This window comes from Hyperoodon ampullatus (genome assembly GCF_949752795.1).
Source record: "Hyperoodon ampullatus genome assembly, chromosome: 12".
NCBI lineage: Eukaryota > Metazoa > Chordata > Mammalia > Artiodactyla > Ziphiidae > Hyperoodon > Hyperoodon ampullatus.
Window position 1 is genome coordinate 56,694,318 of NC_136925.1, and position 17,048 is coordinate 56,711,365.

The 17,048-nt window shown below is 38.3% G+C and overlaps 1 protein-coding gene across 2 annotated transcripts in view; it reads left to right on the top strand.

Annotated features, from left to right (window-relative positions):
* Positions 1 to 17,048, top strand: part of LAMA2 (laminin subunit alpha 2) — a gene marked incomplete at its 5' end in the record, with an annotated part of 604,254 nt that overhangs the window by 453,481 nt on the left and 133,725 nt on the right. For both annotated transcript variants that reach the window (XM_079716968.1, XM_079716967.1), the window contains one exon: positions 16,192 to 16,334. In XM_079716968.1, coding sequence (XP_079573094.1) covers positions 16,192 to 16,334 — 143 coding nt within the window. The remainder of the gene's footprint in view (positions 1 to 16,191; positions 16,335 to 17,048) is intronic.

A 17,048-nucleotide genomic window follows, 5' to 3' on the forward strand; every position in this document is an offset into this window, starting at 1 on the left:
TCTGGGCTTAGAGCCCATCTTACCTCTATGAAGAAGAAAGATAAAATGGGCTTAAAAAAATGAAAACATTTTAATGTGTATAATGTCAGTAGGTACATAAATATTTTTTTCCTCTGCTAACCATTAAGACTCTTTCCTCTAAGTTTTAAAACATTATGGTAGTTATCAGGGGCTCCCTGGTGGTCTAGTGGTTAGGATTCAGAGCTTTCACTGCTGTGGCCCAGGTTCAATCCCTGGTCGGGGAACTGAGATCCCATGAGCCACATGGTGCAGCCAAAAAAACCCAAAAAACATTATGGTAGTTATGATAGATTCTTATTCATCAGAGGTGGTCAAGTGGAGTCCTGTCCTCTGTGCAGATAAGAAGACACACTAACTGGGTGCTCAGATTTCCTCCAAAGTCTTTTCATTTTTTTCTTGTGGAAATAATTGGAGAGAGCTCTGCAATGCATTCTTTCTTTACAGGTGTTGATGAGTTCTGAGTAGATATTTTATTGGATTTCCCAAATCAGGACTTCTTAGTAAGTTAGGTTAATACAAATCCAACTTCTTCTTTCAACCCTCATTCATAATTTACACGTCATTTTATAAAGTGAGAACAACCACCTGCCTTTCTGAAATCTGAGACTCGGCAAGAAAAGCATTATTTATTTAATAGTAAAGTTTTGTATTGGGAAGCACAAAACTTGGATTTTTTCATGTCCTATTTTCTACAGACTAGTAATTAACACTGAACAACTTGTACAATGTTTAATATAGATTATGAGTGGTGTAGTAAAATATATTATTCTCCTAAAGAACAGAATTTAAAATTAGTAGCTGTTGGCAGGATGTCATTCTGTAAAGAGTGCCTGAAATATCATTTTATAAATATCATATTGATGCTTTCTATTTTTATTCAAAGCATATGAAATATTAGGTATATACCAGCTTTATTATTTATAGTCACAATTTATCTAAAATATAACATTAAAGAAGATGCTTTGCTTGCTAATGTTGCAAAAGCAATCATGAACTGTGGGTTTTTTTGCCTGTAACCTAAGGTAAGCCTAACTAAATGTGGTAATGCACTAACTCTGTAAAATGTGCACTTTCTAGACACTTGGTAAAACCCAAGGTTTGAAGTTTTACCCTGACTTGATACTGACCTGCAGAGACACAGTCTAGATTGTTGTTTTTATTTTTATTTTTTTAATTTTATTGAACCCTAGTTGATTTACAGTGTCTTGTTAGTTTCAGGTATACAGCACAGTGATTCCGTTTTATTTTTTTTTTCATATTTTTTTCCCTTATAGGTTATTACAAAATATTGAGTATAGTTCCCTGTGCTATACAGTAGGTCCTTGTTAGTTATCTATTTTGTATAGATTATTGTTTTTAATAGCCAGTTGCCAGCAAGGATCTATCACAATAATGCAGAGGCCCTTATATATTATCACTAGAACCCTGCAGTACTCTTATAATCAAAGATGATTACTAATGGCAGTTATTGTCCCCTGTATATGAGAGCAGGAACAAAATAGTGGAATGTGGTTGATTACTGTAAAGAAAATGGGACTTTCTATAATAAAAGATGATGGAAAACATCAGTTGACCTCCATTTGCTATTTAATGAGTGAGGCTCTGCTGGACATGTGATCACACTCCATCCTAACCTCTTAAACACCATCCTCTCTCTGTCCCCATTTAATCCCCAAGTACTAGTTCCTATTCAAAGCCCAGTATGGCTATTATAGTTTTCTACAACTCTAAACTGGGGCATGTTGTTTAAATCCAGGCATCAGGATAGCTATAAAAGTAACTTCTGTTCACCCTCCTTACACCTTTTTCACATCTATTTTGTTAGTGAAAGATACTTTGAGTTTCTTGTTGGCAACGTTCTTGGCCTTGGTCCAGGTTAGCAATGCTGTAGAACAGCAACTATCACTCTGATTCCAGGTAATTTTCTTATTGGCCATCAGTCTCAGTGGTTTGTATATCACATTGAGAAAGCTGTTCCATTAATAGATTAAGGAGTTGTGCTGTTGAACTGTTGTATAGAAGAGGCTGATCACTATTTCTTTTCTTTTCAGTCAGGCTTTATTATGAGAGTAAACTCTACTTGATTGCAATTTGCATTCTGCAGAATCCAGGGAGTTTATTAACCTTGAAGAAAAATAGATCACATCATCTTAAAGTTGGAAGTCTTATAAATGAGGTAGTCTAATCATCTTCTAATCGGTGGTGTCCCTGAAACAGACCATCTCCTAATGCAAGGAAGCATGCTATAGTGAAGGGGCTATAGAAGCCTTGAATTCTGGCTGGCCACATAAAAGTTGTCTGACATTCGATTAGTTAACTTTTCTAAACCTCACTTTATTATCCGTAAAGTGGAAATAAAATCCTATGTACATTAGGTGGTGTCTAAGCATAATAGATGTTCAATAAATTTTAGCTGTTCTTGTCATCATGGTTATTATTTGATCATTTTTTTCAAAAGCATGATGCTTTGTGCAGTTCCTCAGATTTTGTTTTTTGTTTTTTTAATTTAGGCAGGTTACAGTTTATTATTTATTAAGAAAGTTATAGTTTAATGACTCTAGCTTCTGATTACCCTCGGTTTCACCACTAATAAGGATGATTATTTTAATGCTTATTTAATTTTAATATTTTAACATTTTTATTTCTTAAATTCCAAATTCTGAACATAAGCATAATTTTATTGAGCCAAATCTATTTAAACAAGTATATTTCCCTTCCAAATTGAAGTTAAGAACTGACTGGAAAAATAACAGGCAAAAGTATAACAGTAAAATTTTGGGCACATATATATGATTAAGACTAAATTCATAATTTTTTTTACATCTTTATTGGAGTATAACTGCTTTACAATGGTGTGTTAGTTTCTGCTTTATAACAAAATGAATCAGTTATACATATACATATGTTCCCATATCTCTTCCCTCTTGCGTCTCCCTCCCTCCCACCCTGCCTATCCCACCCCTCTAAGTGGACACAAAGCACTGAGCTGATCTCCCTGTGCTATGGGGCTGCTTCCCACTAGTTATCTATTTTACGTTTGGTAGTGTATATATATCCATGCCACTCTCTCACTTTGTCACAGCTTACCCTTCCCCCTCTGCATGTCCTCAAGTCCATTCTCTAGTAGGTCTGTGTCTTTATTCCCATCTTACGCCTACGTTCTTCATGACATATTTCTTTCTTAGATGTCATATATATGTGTTAGCATTGGCATTTGTCTTTCTCTTTCTGACTTACTTCACTCTGTATGACAGACTCTAGGTCCATCCACCTCACTACAAATAACTCAATTTCATTTCTTTTTATGGCTGAGTAATATTACATTGTATATATGTGACACATCTTTATCCATTCATCCGATGATGGGCACTTAGGTTGCTTCCATCTCCTGACTATTGTAAATAGAGCTGCAATGAACATTTTGGTACATGACTCTTTTTGAATTATGGTTTTCTCAGGGTATATGCCCAGTAGTGGGATTGCTGGGTCATATGGTAGTTCTATTTGTAGTTTTTTAAGGAACCTCCATACTGTTCTTCATAGTGGCTGTACCAACTCACATTCCCACCAGCAGTGCATGAGTGTTTCCTTTTTTCCACACCCTCTCCAGCATTTATTGTTTCTAGATTTTTTGATGATGGCCATTCTGACCAGTGTGAGATGATATCTCATTGTAGTTTTGATTTGCATTTCTCTAATGATTAATGATGTTGAGCATTCTTTCATGTGTTTGTTGGCACTCTATGTCTTCTTTGGAGAAATGTCTATTTAGGTCTTCTGCCCATTTTTGGGTTGGATTGTTTGTTTTTTTGATATTGAGATGCATGAGCTGCTTGTAAATTTTGGAGATTAATCCTTTGTCAGTTGCTTCATTTGCAAATATTTTCTCCCATTCTGAGGGTTGTCTTTTGGTCTTGTTTATGGTTTCCTTTGCTGTGCAAAAGCTTTGAAGTTTCCTTAGGTCCCATTTGTTTATTTTTATTTTTATTGCCATTTCTCTAGGACATGGGTCAAAAAGGATCTTGCTATGATTTATGTCATAGAGTGTTCTGCCTATGTTTTCCTCTAAGAGTTTGATACTTTCTGGCCTTACATTTAGGTCTTTAATCCATTTTGAGCTTATTTTTGTGTATGGTGTTAGGAAGTGATCTAATCTCATACTTTTACATGTCCCTGTCCAGTTTTCTCAGCACCACTTATTGAAGAGGCTGTCCTTTCTCCACTGTACATTCCTGCCTCCTTTATCAAAGATAAGTTGGCCATATGTGCGTGGGTTTATCTCTGGGCTTTCTATCCTGTTCCATTTATCTATCTTTCTGTTTTTCTGCCAGTACCACACTGTCGTGATTACTGTAGTTTTGTAGTATAGTCTGCAGTCAGGGAGCCTGATTCCTCCAGCTCTGTTTTTCATTCTCAAGATTGCTTTGGCTCTTCGGGGTCTTTTGTTTTTCCAAACAAATTGTGAAATTTTTTGTTCTAGTTCTGTGAAAAATGCCAGTGGTAGTTTGATAGGGATTGCATTGAATCTGTAGATTGCTTTGGGTAGTAGAGTCATTTTCACAATATTGATTCTTCCAATCCAGGAGCATGGTATATCTCTCCATCTATTTGTATCATCTTTAATTTCTTTCATCAGTGTCTTAAAATTTTCTGCATACAGGTCTTTTGTCTCCTTAGGTAGGTTTATTCCTAGATATTTTATTCTTTTTCTTGCAGTGGTAAATGGGAGTTTTTTCTTGATTTCACTTTCAGATTTTTCATCATTAGTGTACAGGAATGCCAGAGATTTCTGTGCATTAATTTTGTATCCTGATACTTTACCAAATTCATTGATTCGCTCTATTAACCTCCTGGTAGCATCTTTAGTATTTTCTATGTATAGTATCACGTCATCTGAAAACAGTGACAGCTTTACTTCTTCTTTTCCGATTCGGATTCCTTTTATTTCCTTCTCTTCTCTGATTGCTGTGGCTAAAACTTCCAAAACTATGTTGAATAAGAGTGGTGAGAGTGGGCAACCTTGTCTTGTTCCTGATCTTAGTGGAAATGCTTTCAGTTTTTCACCATTGAGGACGATGTTGGCTGTGGATTTGTCATATATGGCCTTTATTATGTTGAGGATAATTCCCTCTATGCCTACTTTCTGCAGGGTTTTTATCATAAATGGGTGTTGAATTTTGTCGAAAGCTTTCTCTGCATCTATTGAGGTGGTCATATGGTTCTTCTCCTTCAGTTTGTTAATATGGTGTATCACATTGTTTGATTTGCATATATTGAAGAATCGTTGCATTCCTGGGATAAACGCCACTTGATTATGGTGTATGATCCTTTTAATGTGCTGTTGGAGTCTGTTTTCTAATATTCTGTTGAGTATTTTACATCTATGTTCATCAGTGATATTGGCCTGTAGTTTTCTTTCTTTGTGACATCCTTGCCTTGTTTTGTTATCAGGGTGATGGTGGCCTCGTAGAATGAGTTTGGGAGTGTTCCTCCCTCTGCTATATTTTGGAAGAGTTTGAGAAGGATAGGTGTTAGCTGTTCTCTAAATTTTAGATAGAATTTGCCTTTGAAGCCATCTGGTCCTGCGCTTTTGTTTGTTGGAAGATTTTTAATCACAGTTTCAATTTCAGTCGTTGTGATTGGTCTGTTCATATTTTCTATTTCTTCCTGATTCAGTCTTGGCAGGTTTTGCATTTTTAAGAATTTGTCCATTTCTTCCAGGTTGTCCATTTTATTGGCATAGAGTTGCTTGTAGTAATCTCTCATGATCTTCTGTATTTCTGCAGTGTCAGTTGTTACTTCTCCTTTTTCATTCCTAATTCTATTGATTTGAGTCTTCTCCCTTTTCTTCTTGATGAGTCTGGCTAATGGTTTATCAATTTTGTTTATCTTCTCAAAGAACCAGCTTTTAGTTTTATTGATCTTTGCTATTGTTTCCTTCATTTATTTTTCATTTATTTCTGATCTGATCTTTATGATTTCTTTCCTTCTGCTAATTTTGGGATTTTTTTTGTTATTCTCTCTCTAATTGCTTTAGGTGCAAGGTTAGGTTGTTTATTTGAGATGTTTCCTATTTCTTAAGGTAGGATTGTATTGCTATAAACTTCCCTCTTAGAACTGCTTTTGCTGCATCCCATAGGTTTTGTGTCGTCGTGTCTCCATTGTCAATTGTTTCTAGGTATTTTTTTATTTCTTCATTGATCACTTTATTATTAAGTAGTGTATTGTTTAGCCACCATGTGTTTGTATTTTTTTACAGATCTTTTCCTGTAATTGATATCTAGTCTCATAGGGTTGTGGTTGGAAAAGATACTTGATACAATTTCAGTTTTCTTAAATTTACCAGGCTTGATTTGTGACCCAAGATATGATCTATCCTGGAGAATGTTCTATGAGTACTTGAGAAAAATGTATATTCTGTTGTGTTTGGATGGAATGTCCTATAAATATCAATTAAGTCCATCTTGTTTAATGTATCATTTAAAGCTTGTGTTTCCTTATTTTCATTTTGGATGAGCTGTCCATTGGTGAAAGTGGGGTGTTAAAGCCTCCTACTATGAGTGTGTTACTGTCGATTTCCCCTTTTATGGCTGTTAGTATTTGCCTTATGTATTGAAGTGCTCCTATGTTGGATGCATAAATATTTACAATTGTTATATCTTCTTCTTGGATTGATCCCGTGATCATTATGTAGTGTCCTTCTTTGTCTCTTGTCATAGTCTTTATTTTAAAGTCTAATTTGCCTGATATGAGAATTGTTACTCCAGCTTTCTTTTGATTTCCATTTGCATGGAATATCTTTTTCCATTCCCTCACTTTCAGTCTGTATGTGTCCCTAGGTCTGAAGTGGGTCTCTTGTAGACAGCATATATATGGGTCTTGTTTTTGTATCCATTCAGCCACTCTGTGTCTTTTGGTTGGAGCATTTAATCCATTTACATTTAAGGTAATTATTGATATGTATGTTCCTATTCCCATTTTCTTAATAGTTTTGTGTTTGTTATTGTAGGTCCTTTCCTTCTCTTGTGTTTCTTGCCTAGAGAAGTTCCTTTAGCATTTGTTGTAAAGCTGGTTTGGTGGTGCTGAACTCTCTCAGCTTTTGCTTGTCTGTAAAGGTTTTAATTTCTCCTTCAAATCTGAATGAGATCATTGCTGGGTAGAGTAATCTTGGTTGTAGATTTTTCTCCTTCAGCACTTTAAATATGTCCTGCCAGTCCCTTCTGGCTTGCAGAGTTTCTGCTGAAAGAGCAGCTGTTAACCTTATGGGTATTCCCTTGTGTGTTATTTGTTGTTTTTCCCTTGCTGCTTTTAAAATGTTTTCTTTGTATTTAATTTTTGACAGTTTGATTAATATGTGTCTTCGTGTGTTTCTCCTTGGATTTAACCTGTATGGGACTCTGTGCTTCCTGGACTTGATTAACTATTTCCTTTCCCATATTAGGGAAGTTTTCAACTATAATCTCTTCAAATTTTTTCTCAAACCCTTTCTCTTTCTCTTCTTCTGGGACCCCTATAATTTGAATGTTGGTGCGTTTAATGTTGTCCCAGAGGTCTCTGAGGCTGTCCTCAGTTCTTTTCATTCTTTTTTCTTTATTCTGCTCTGCAGTAGTTATTTCCACTATTTTATCTTCCAGGTCAGTTATCCGTTTTTCTGCCTCAGTTATTCTGCTATTGATGCCTTCTAGAGTATTTTTAATTTCTTTTATTGTGTTGTTCATCGTTACTTGTTTCCTCTTTAGTTCTTCTAGGTCCTTTTAAAATGTTTCTTGCATTTTGTCTATTCTATTTCTAAGATTTTGGATCATCTTTACTATCATTATTCTGAATTCTTTTTCAGGTAGACTGCCTATTTCCTCTTCATTTGTTAGGTCTGGTGGGTTTTTATCTTGCTCCTTCATCTGCTGTGTGTTTTTCTGTCTTCTCATTTTGCTTATCTTACTGTGTTTGGGGTCTCCTTTTTGCCGGCTGCAGGTTCGTAGTTCCCGTTGTTTTTGGTGTCTGTCCCCAGTGGCTAAGCTTGGTTTAGTGGGTTGTGTAGGCTTCCTGGTGGAGGGGACTAGTGCCTGTGTTCTGGTGGATGAGGCTGGATCTTGTCTTTCTGGTGGATAGGTCCACATCTGGTGGTGTGTTTTGGGGTGTCTGTGGCCTTATTATGATTTTAGGCAGCCTCTCTGCTAATGGGTGGGGTTGTGTTCCTGCCTTGCTAGTTGTTTGACATAGGGTGTCCAGCACTGTAGCTTGCTGGTTGTTGAGTGAAGCTGAGTGTTGGTGTTGAGATGGAGATCTCTGGGAGATTTTTGCCCTTTGATATTATGTGGAGCTGAGATGTCTCTTGTGGACCAGTGTCCTGAAGTTTGCTTTCCCACGTCAGAGGCACAGCACTGAATCCTGGCTGGAGCACCAAGGGTCTTTCATCCACATGGCTCAGAATAAAAGGGAGAAAAAGTAGAAAGAAAGAAAGAGGATAAAATAAAATAAAATAAAGTAAGATAAAATAAAGTTATTAAAATAAAAATAATTATTAAGAAAAAAATATTTTAAGTAAAAAAAAAAACCCAATCAAACAAATAAAACAGACCGACAGAACCCTAGGACAAATGGTGAAAGCAAAGCTATACAGACAAAATCTCACACAGAAACATACACATACACACTCACAAAAAGAAGAAAGGGGAACAAATAATATATCTTGCTCTCAAAGTCCACCTCCTCAATTTGGGATGATTCGTTGTCTCTTCAGGTATTCCACAGATGCAGCGTACATCAAGTTGATTGTAGAGATTTAATCCGCTGCTCCTGAGCCTGCTGGGAGAGATTTCCCTTTCTCTTCCGTGTTCGCACAGCTCCCGGGTTTCAGCTTTGGATTTGGCCTCGCCTCTGCATGCAGGTCGCCGGAGGGCATCTGTTCTTTGCTCGGACAGGACGGGGTTAAAGGAGCAGCTGATTCGGGGGCTCTGGCTCACTCAGGCCGGGGGGAGGGAGGGGCACAATGCAGCACGAGCCTGCGGCAGTAGAGGCCAGCGTGACATTGCACCAGCCTGAGGCGCACTGTGCATTCTCCCGGGCACGTTGTCCCTGCATCCTGGGACCGTGGCAGTGGCGGGCTGCACAGGCTCCCAGGAGGGGAGGTGTGGATAGTGACGTGTGCTCGCACACAGGCTTCTTGGTGGCAGCAGCAGCGACCTTAGCATCTCATGCCCGTCTCTGGGGTCCGCGCTTTCAGCCGCGGCTCGCGCCCCCCTCTGGAGCTCCTTTAAGCAGCGCTCTTAATCCCCTCTCCTCGCGCACCAGGAAACAAAGAGGGAAGAAAAGGTCTCTTGCCTCTTCGGCAGGTCCAGACTTTTCCCTGAACTCCCTCCCGGCTAGCCGTGGTGCACTAAACCCTTCAGGCTGTGTTCACGCCGCCAGCCCCCAGTCCTCTCCCTGCGCTCCGACCGAAGCCCGAGCCTCCGTTCGCAGCCCCGCTCGCAGCCCCGCCCGCCCCGGTGGGTGAGCAGACAAGCCTCTCGGGGTGGTGAGTGCTGGTCGGCACCAATCCTCTGTGCGGGAATCTCTCCGCTTTGCCCTCCGCACCCCTGTTGCTGCACTGTCTCTGTGGCTCCGAAGCTTCCCCCCTCCGCCACCCGCAGTCTCCGCCCGCGAAGGGGCTTGTAGTGTGTGGAAACCTTTCCTCCTTCACGGCTCCCTCCCACTGGTGCAGGTCCCGTCCCTATTCTTTTGTCTCTGTTTATTCTTTTTTCTTTCGCCCTACCCAGGTATGTGGGGAGTTTCTTGCCTTTTGGGAGGTCTGAGGTCTTCTGCCAGCGTTCAGTAGGTGTTCTGTAGGAGTTGTTCCACATGTAGATGTATTTCTGATGTATCTGTGGGGAGGAAGGTGATCTCCACATCTTACTCTTCCGCCATCTTCCCCGTCTCCCATAAATTTTTGATTGGATGGAAGGCTTGTTTTTTTTCCTCTTTTTCTTTGTGCTTCCTCTAGTTTCACTTGCTGGCAGGATGCCACACGCAGAGGCCTTGCACCCTGCTGGCCCTTCAGACCAGAGTTCCTCCAGCGAAATGGCTGCTCTGGACACCTCCGCTCCTCATTTTTGATGAGATACTTAGGTTAAGCTAAATTCTGTGGGTTTTTTTTTTTTTTTTTTTTTTTATAATTCTAGGCTTTCCAAGTCACTGAGAACCCCTTTTATGGTGACCTTACATTTTTCTCTTCTCTTAAAGTTCTTCAAATACATTATTTATAGATTCATAAACACTATGATTGTAACTCTTTTTCTCATGTTTAAAATTAGGATATTAATAGTACTTACCTCATAGAATTGCTGTAAACATTAGATGAGATAATGAAGGCAAGACACAACATATTGTCTTCAGTGTAGTGAATATTGTATAGATAAAAGCCACTGTCCCATTATTACTTATAATACTTTCAAAGCTTCCATTTGTTTTTTGAAGAGCTATACCATACTTGAACCGTATCGAACTTATTTTTTAAATATATTTATATACCTAATTTTATTTAATGTTTATATATATATATATCACAACTACTTGGTACATGAATAAATTCATCAGCCTCATCCTAAACCTACAGAAAGTCTTTCCTTCTATTCAAAGAACTAACAGGCAAAGAAAAAAAAAAAAAAAAAAGAAGGCTTTTTAATGAGTCTGAAACCACATTTTTATTATAGAAGATATTTATCTATAAATAATATGGAATAACTGAATCCATTTTAATAAGCCTTAAATAAATGCTAATCTAAAACTTTCTTCTTGAAGAAGAAAGAGGAAAGAGAAATATACAATCCATACCCAAGGATTTATCAATGGCCTTAAATGTAGAAGAATTAAATTAAAACACACACATTAACACACAAATTTTATCTTTTGTTAGAAATGTATATTTACTCATTTTATCCCTTTTTGATTAGAGCAGACAATTTATGTATCTTTACCTAAAATTGGTTAATAGGTTTGGCCTTTTTAAAGATATGCAATGCACTCATTTCAGCTTTGGCTTCTTTGGTTTGGAAGCAGTGTGTGAATTTTTTGTGATGGTAAGCCAGTAGTTATTATGCATGGGGGACTCTGGTAGAAATGCAGTATTTTGTACTAATTGCTAACGGAAAGATCTGTAATATCAGCTGCATGATTTTCCCCTTACATGTGCCCAGCTATAACAACCTGAATGTAGTGTTGCATTTGCTAGTATTAGACACAAATTTATCCTGACACTTTTATAAGCAAAGCCTCAAAAACATTTAGTCATGTAAAATATAATCATAGTCTTGAAATATTTGCTTTTGCTCCCATGCATTTTAGGCAGAATCTCATTTTATAACCTTATCTCTATTGCTGAATAGGAGAATGGTGTGGAGAGGTTCCTTGGGGGTCTTGATTATAAGATAGGTGTTAATTTACACTGACCAGTTACTTCACCCTTATCAAAGAACAATTGTTTCCATAATGTGAATATTCCTTGTCTCTATACACTCTTCAGATCTTCCCTATCATAGTGAATTAAACGTGGTTTTAATTTTCATCCCATTTCCAGTGTTTGTTGCCAGACATTTCAGACTTTTTGAGGACAAATAGAAGTAGCTTGTGGTGTAAGTTAAATATTTTGTGTCAGGATAAAATAGCAAACCATTATGTAAAGGGCACATTTCCCCATGTGTTTATCTTATAACTGCATGAACTAGACTTGTACAGAAGCTTTGAAAAAATTCCATGCCTGTTGAATTCATAAGTCTTTCTGACCCATTTAGACAGATGTTAGTGTATTACGTGGAGCATACTATAAAACTTACCTTTCATCTATGGAAATGTGCTTGTACTTTGTTCCCCCAAAAGCAGATATGGAGACAATAAGACATGGGATAATAATAGACCTTTGGACACAGAGACATAAAATGGAATTATGAGTCCTTGAAAGAGCAATTAAGTACATTTTCATTTCAACAACTGAAGATGAGGAACCAAAACAGATGGGCAGGGGGTAGAATAAATGACAGAAAAATCTGTATCCATCATGCCTCTTGGCATCAATTTAGCTCACCAATTTACTCTGTAGTGTATTACAGTAAATCACATCTAGTTCTGCATTCCAGTCCCTGATTTCTGCTTGTCTGAAGTGAAAACTGAGAATACTGAGAAAACATTTCCCTGAAAATTTCTGGAACCATCAGTAAGGAGCCACTAGCCATACCATTATCAATGAGCTGACTCAATTCCTCTTAGAAATGGGTAGGTTATGAATTATAGATAAATTAGAGAAAGAGCTAGCAAAGTATTTCTGAAGTGTACACTACCCTAAAAAGCATAGTGAGATGTCATGTTATCAAGTATCTTTCAAGATCTTGAAAGTGAAAAAAGAGCACAGTGCTTTGAATGGAACTTTTAAAGTAGTGATGAACTTGGATTCAGTGGGAAAGGAACCTTCACATTCTTCTTAATTTTTAATAAAAATAAGAACTGCTGTTAATACTTTTTAACCTATGAATTGCAACTTGAAGTCTCTAAGCTGAATTCACATCCTAAATCACACATGCAAAACTTGAGAAAGTTTATCAGTTACCTATTGCTACTACAAAATTTAATAGTTGTTGATAATATACAGCAACTATATATATCCTCACTATTCTGTAGGTTGCCAATTTGAACAGGGTCCCCTTGGATAGTTCTTTTGTTATCATGCGGTGGGATGGGTTCCTAGAAGGCCTTATTCACATGGTAGGACCTCAGCTAGAATGGTTGGATCTGCCTTTCTCTTGCTCATGTTGCCTCTCTTCCTCAAGAAGGCTAGCCTGGAATTTTTCACAAGGCAGCAGGATTCCAGAAGTGTGGAAGCAGAAACTGTGAAACTCCATGAAGCTAAGGCTCAGTGTCCCTCTGAAGCATTCTGATGGTCAGAGATTTTCATAAAGCCAACCCCAACTCAAAGGGGCATGTGCGGGGGAATAGACTCCACCTCTTAATGGGAGGAGCAGCAAGGAAATGGTAAACACTTTTAACCCTTCCTCCTCCCCAGAAATGAGCATCATCTTTATCTGGCCAGTAACCCAACTGTGTCATTTCTTTTATTAACATTTTGTATATCTTTTCTTTCCCTCCATTCCTCCATTCCAATACCTTTCCTGTGTCACCGTTTCCTCATGCGGGTATCATAGCAATCATCTCCTTGACATCAGTCAGTTTCTGCCTCTCCAATCACAAGACAATTTTCTCTCTCTGGCCATTGTTTTTAGACTATTCTGTTCCTCACATATCTGTGTGATTCTTCATTTCGTATCACATATAATGTTCTCACATTCAGACATTTTCTATTTGGCCAATATTTTTATCTCTATTTCTCTATCTCTTTCTCTCCCTCTCTCTATTCTTCTCTCAATCCTCTCCTTGTAACTCCCTGATCTTCTCCAAAATATTGTTTGCTCTCCTTTCACAAAGATAGTAGTAAGCAAATATTTATTGATTATTTACTATGTGCAAGACACTTTCTTAGGCACTGTGACCAAAGTTGATTAAGGTCCCTCTCTGAGGAGAGGGAAACAATATATAAACACATAAATGAAAAGATAGCCTATACGTGCATGAGTGTTAAGATAAAAAGACAAAGGGAATACAGTAGTGGTTGGTGGGGACAGTAATTTCAGAGTCATCAGGGTCTTCTCCTCCGAGGAAGTAACACTTGAGCACCTGACCTAGAACTCCAGGAGTCACATGGGTGAGGATGAAGAAAGAAGTGTTCTTGGCAGAGGAGACAGCAAGTAAAATGACCTCTTCCAAATCCTTGCTCCCTTTAAGATAGAGCATCCCTAAAGTTTGTTATCTGGCCCAGTGGTTCTAAACTCTGGCTATATGATAGGATCATCTGGAATCTCTTAAATATACTGATGCCTGGGCCTCACCACAGACCCATCAAATCAGATTCTCTGGAGGTGGGTAGGGGAAACACCTAGATACCTGTATTTTGTAAATCGCCATGATTTGTATGCAGCCAAGGTGGAGAACCATTGACCTACAGTAGTGCTTTTCAAACATTAACATGCATAGGTCACATGGGAATCTTTCTAAAATACAGATTCTGGTTCACTAGATCTAGGATAGAGCCCAAGATTATGTATTTCTAACAAGCTCCCAGGTCATGCCATTGCTGTTGATATAGTAGTTATTCAAAGTGTGGTGCTCAGACCAGAGTGTTAGTGTTCACCTGGGAGTTTGTTAGAAAAGCACATGCTCAGTCAGAGAATCAGAAACCAGGTGATTCGATCACCTCTTGAATCAGAACTGCTAGGGGTATGGCCCAGCCTCCTGTGATTTAAGAAAGCCCTCAGATTATTCTGAAACCCACTCAAGTGTGAGAATCAGACTGGGTCTTGGTGTTTAGGCATAGTCAATTTGGTACCTAATTGTGTTCCAGGTTGTGTTGACATAGTCAATTTGGTACCTAATTGTGTTCCAGGTTGTGTTTTCTACAATTACTTCATGTCAAGAGGTCTGTTGAAGCTTCTCAAGCACTTGCATTGAACTGAGGGTTTGAAGCCACAGCATTCTCTTCCTTTTACTTAGTTTCCATGCAAAGCAAATTCTCTTTCGTTCTGGCTAGAAGAGGAAGTGATCCAGCTCTAGTTTCAGATTCCACCTCCAGCTCCCAAAGCCTCTTTGTTCACTCAGCTTGCAAGGCATGAGGAGCTTACAGCTCCCCTGCAGGTGACACTCAACACTTACAGGTGTCACCTGCAAGGAGCTGATTTATTAAAAGCCCTGCTGGGACAGTTTAATCCCTGTGAAGGGATATTGTAACTCACCTCTAACTGCTGTCCCATCACAGAATCATTCTCTGTACTACTTCTCTTTGTTTACAAGCTTCAGTTAATGGTTTTCTCTCCATTAGGCAGCTCAAGCGAGTCCTGTTTAGAGAACTATTGAATTCTTGCCAGTTTGGGCATGATCCAAAGCTGCTCTAAGTCTCAGTGTTTTTCATGTTATATATTTTCCTCTCTTCTAACATGTGTATAGTTTTTATACCTCTATCTTCAGAATGTAAGCTAGAAATTGTAACTGTATGCATGAACGCATATCATAAATATGGTAGCACGTGCTTCTTGGCATGGAGAAGCTACATCTCATTACTCTGATGCAAAGAGTGAAAAAGAAATTTTGAACTAAAAATCCAAACTGAATAAGTATATTTTATAAAGCCTCCAAAAGAATCAATATCTTTTAATTTTAGAAATTTTACTATTTATGAGATTCATGTGATAATGGTGAAGAAACCATTGTTTCTCTCCACCACCCTACTACCATCCATTCCCCTTCCACCACCACTAAATTTGAATAGTCCCTCTTTCTAATCATTTAAAGAATATAGGTAGAACATTAGCACTCTTGGCTACTTCAAGAATAAAGTTTTCCTGGCTTTTAGCAATTATTTAATCCATAAGACAGGATTAGGTTAATCATCAAAGTAGGAATTTGTGGGACTGCATCTAATCATGAATGATAATGTGCTGAATAGTTAAAGAGGAGGAGTTGGCAAATGCATAAGTAAGTAAGTGAACATGTAAGTAATAAATAAATACATTTCATCATGAGAAAAAAATTGTAAAAAGAAGAGTTCTTTTGACTTTTAAAAATATTCTTCTCAATGGATGTCAAGCTAAAGAGTCATACAGTTTTTGAATATGTAATACCTGAAGCACGTAGAGACCTAATTGCTAGAGACACTCCACATTGCAATCTAATAGGGCGATGTATACATTTTTAGATTCCAAAGCATATTTTATTGCCAATTACAGATTTCCTCTAGATTGTTCATGTGGGACTCTCTGGGGCATTTATAATGTTATAGTCCATGTTTTACCTCTCCTTTAGTACTTGGGCAATATACTCGTTTACCCTCAAAATCCGTTTGCTCCTCCTCTTTAGTTCCTCAGTTTATATCATCATCCATATTTCAGGTTCTGGGCAACAGGCATGTCTGCTCTTTTGTTGTTCTTTTCATCTTTCATCAACCATCATCCATTCAAAAGCATTAATTATCTGAGATGAGAAACATCATCTTTCACAGAATAATACTTAGGCCATAAAATATTTCATAGCTGAAATCTTTGCACATCTGCGTGGGACGCTTAGCAGAAGTAAATATTCTTTGCTGTTTCCCTTTCACAGTTTGTGGAGATGAATGCACTGGCCTTCTTCTCGGTGACTTGGCTCGCCTGGAACAGATGGCCACGAGCATCAACCTCACTGGCCCACTGCCCGCTCCTTATAAAATTCTGTATGGTCTTGAAAATATGACTCAGGAACTCAAGGTAAGTTGGAGCAGTAACAGCAAGAGCCAGGGAAAAAATGACAGAAGCTTCCAAGGGGGTAACTGCTGTAATTGGTAAATGCTCTTCCCTTTGTCCCAAATCAAGGCAAGCAGCCATTAGGGAAATTCAAAGACTTTCTAAACCAGTGTTTTTCAAACTTGAGAACTATAATTTACTGATTGCTCTTATGGAAAAAGAGGCTCATGTACCCCCAGTGTTTGGCCTAAATCAATTTTATTATGTTCCTTAAATATGTACAAACATAAAATCAGATATGAACTCCTTATACTAATAGCTCTATAAAATCAAAACAAATTAATCTTTACAAAAGCCTAAAAAAACAATAAGATTCAAATTTAAAACATTAATATAAAATAACAGGGGGCTTCCCTGGTGGCGCAGTGGTTGAGAGTCCGCCTGCCGATGCAGGGGACGCGGGTTCGTGTCCCGGTCTGGGAATATCCCACATGCCATAGAGTGGCTGGGCCCATGAGCCATGGCCGCTGAGCCTGCGCATCCAGAGCCTGTGCTCCACAACGGGAGAGGCCACAACAGTGAGAGGCCTGTGTACCGCAAAAAAAAAAAAAAGAAAAAAAAAACCAGATGATTTTTGCTGAAAGCAAATTGCTACTTGCAACAAGAATATCATACTGACTACTTCCACGTAGGTTCTTTCATCAGCATGTGACATGTGGTAACTCGGTTCTCCTACCT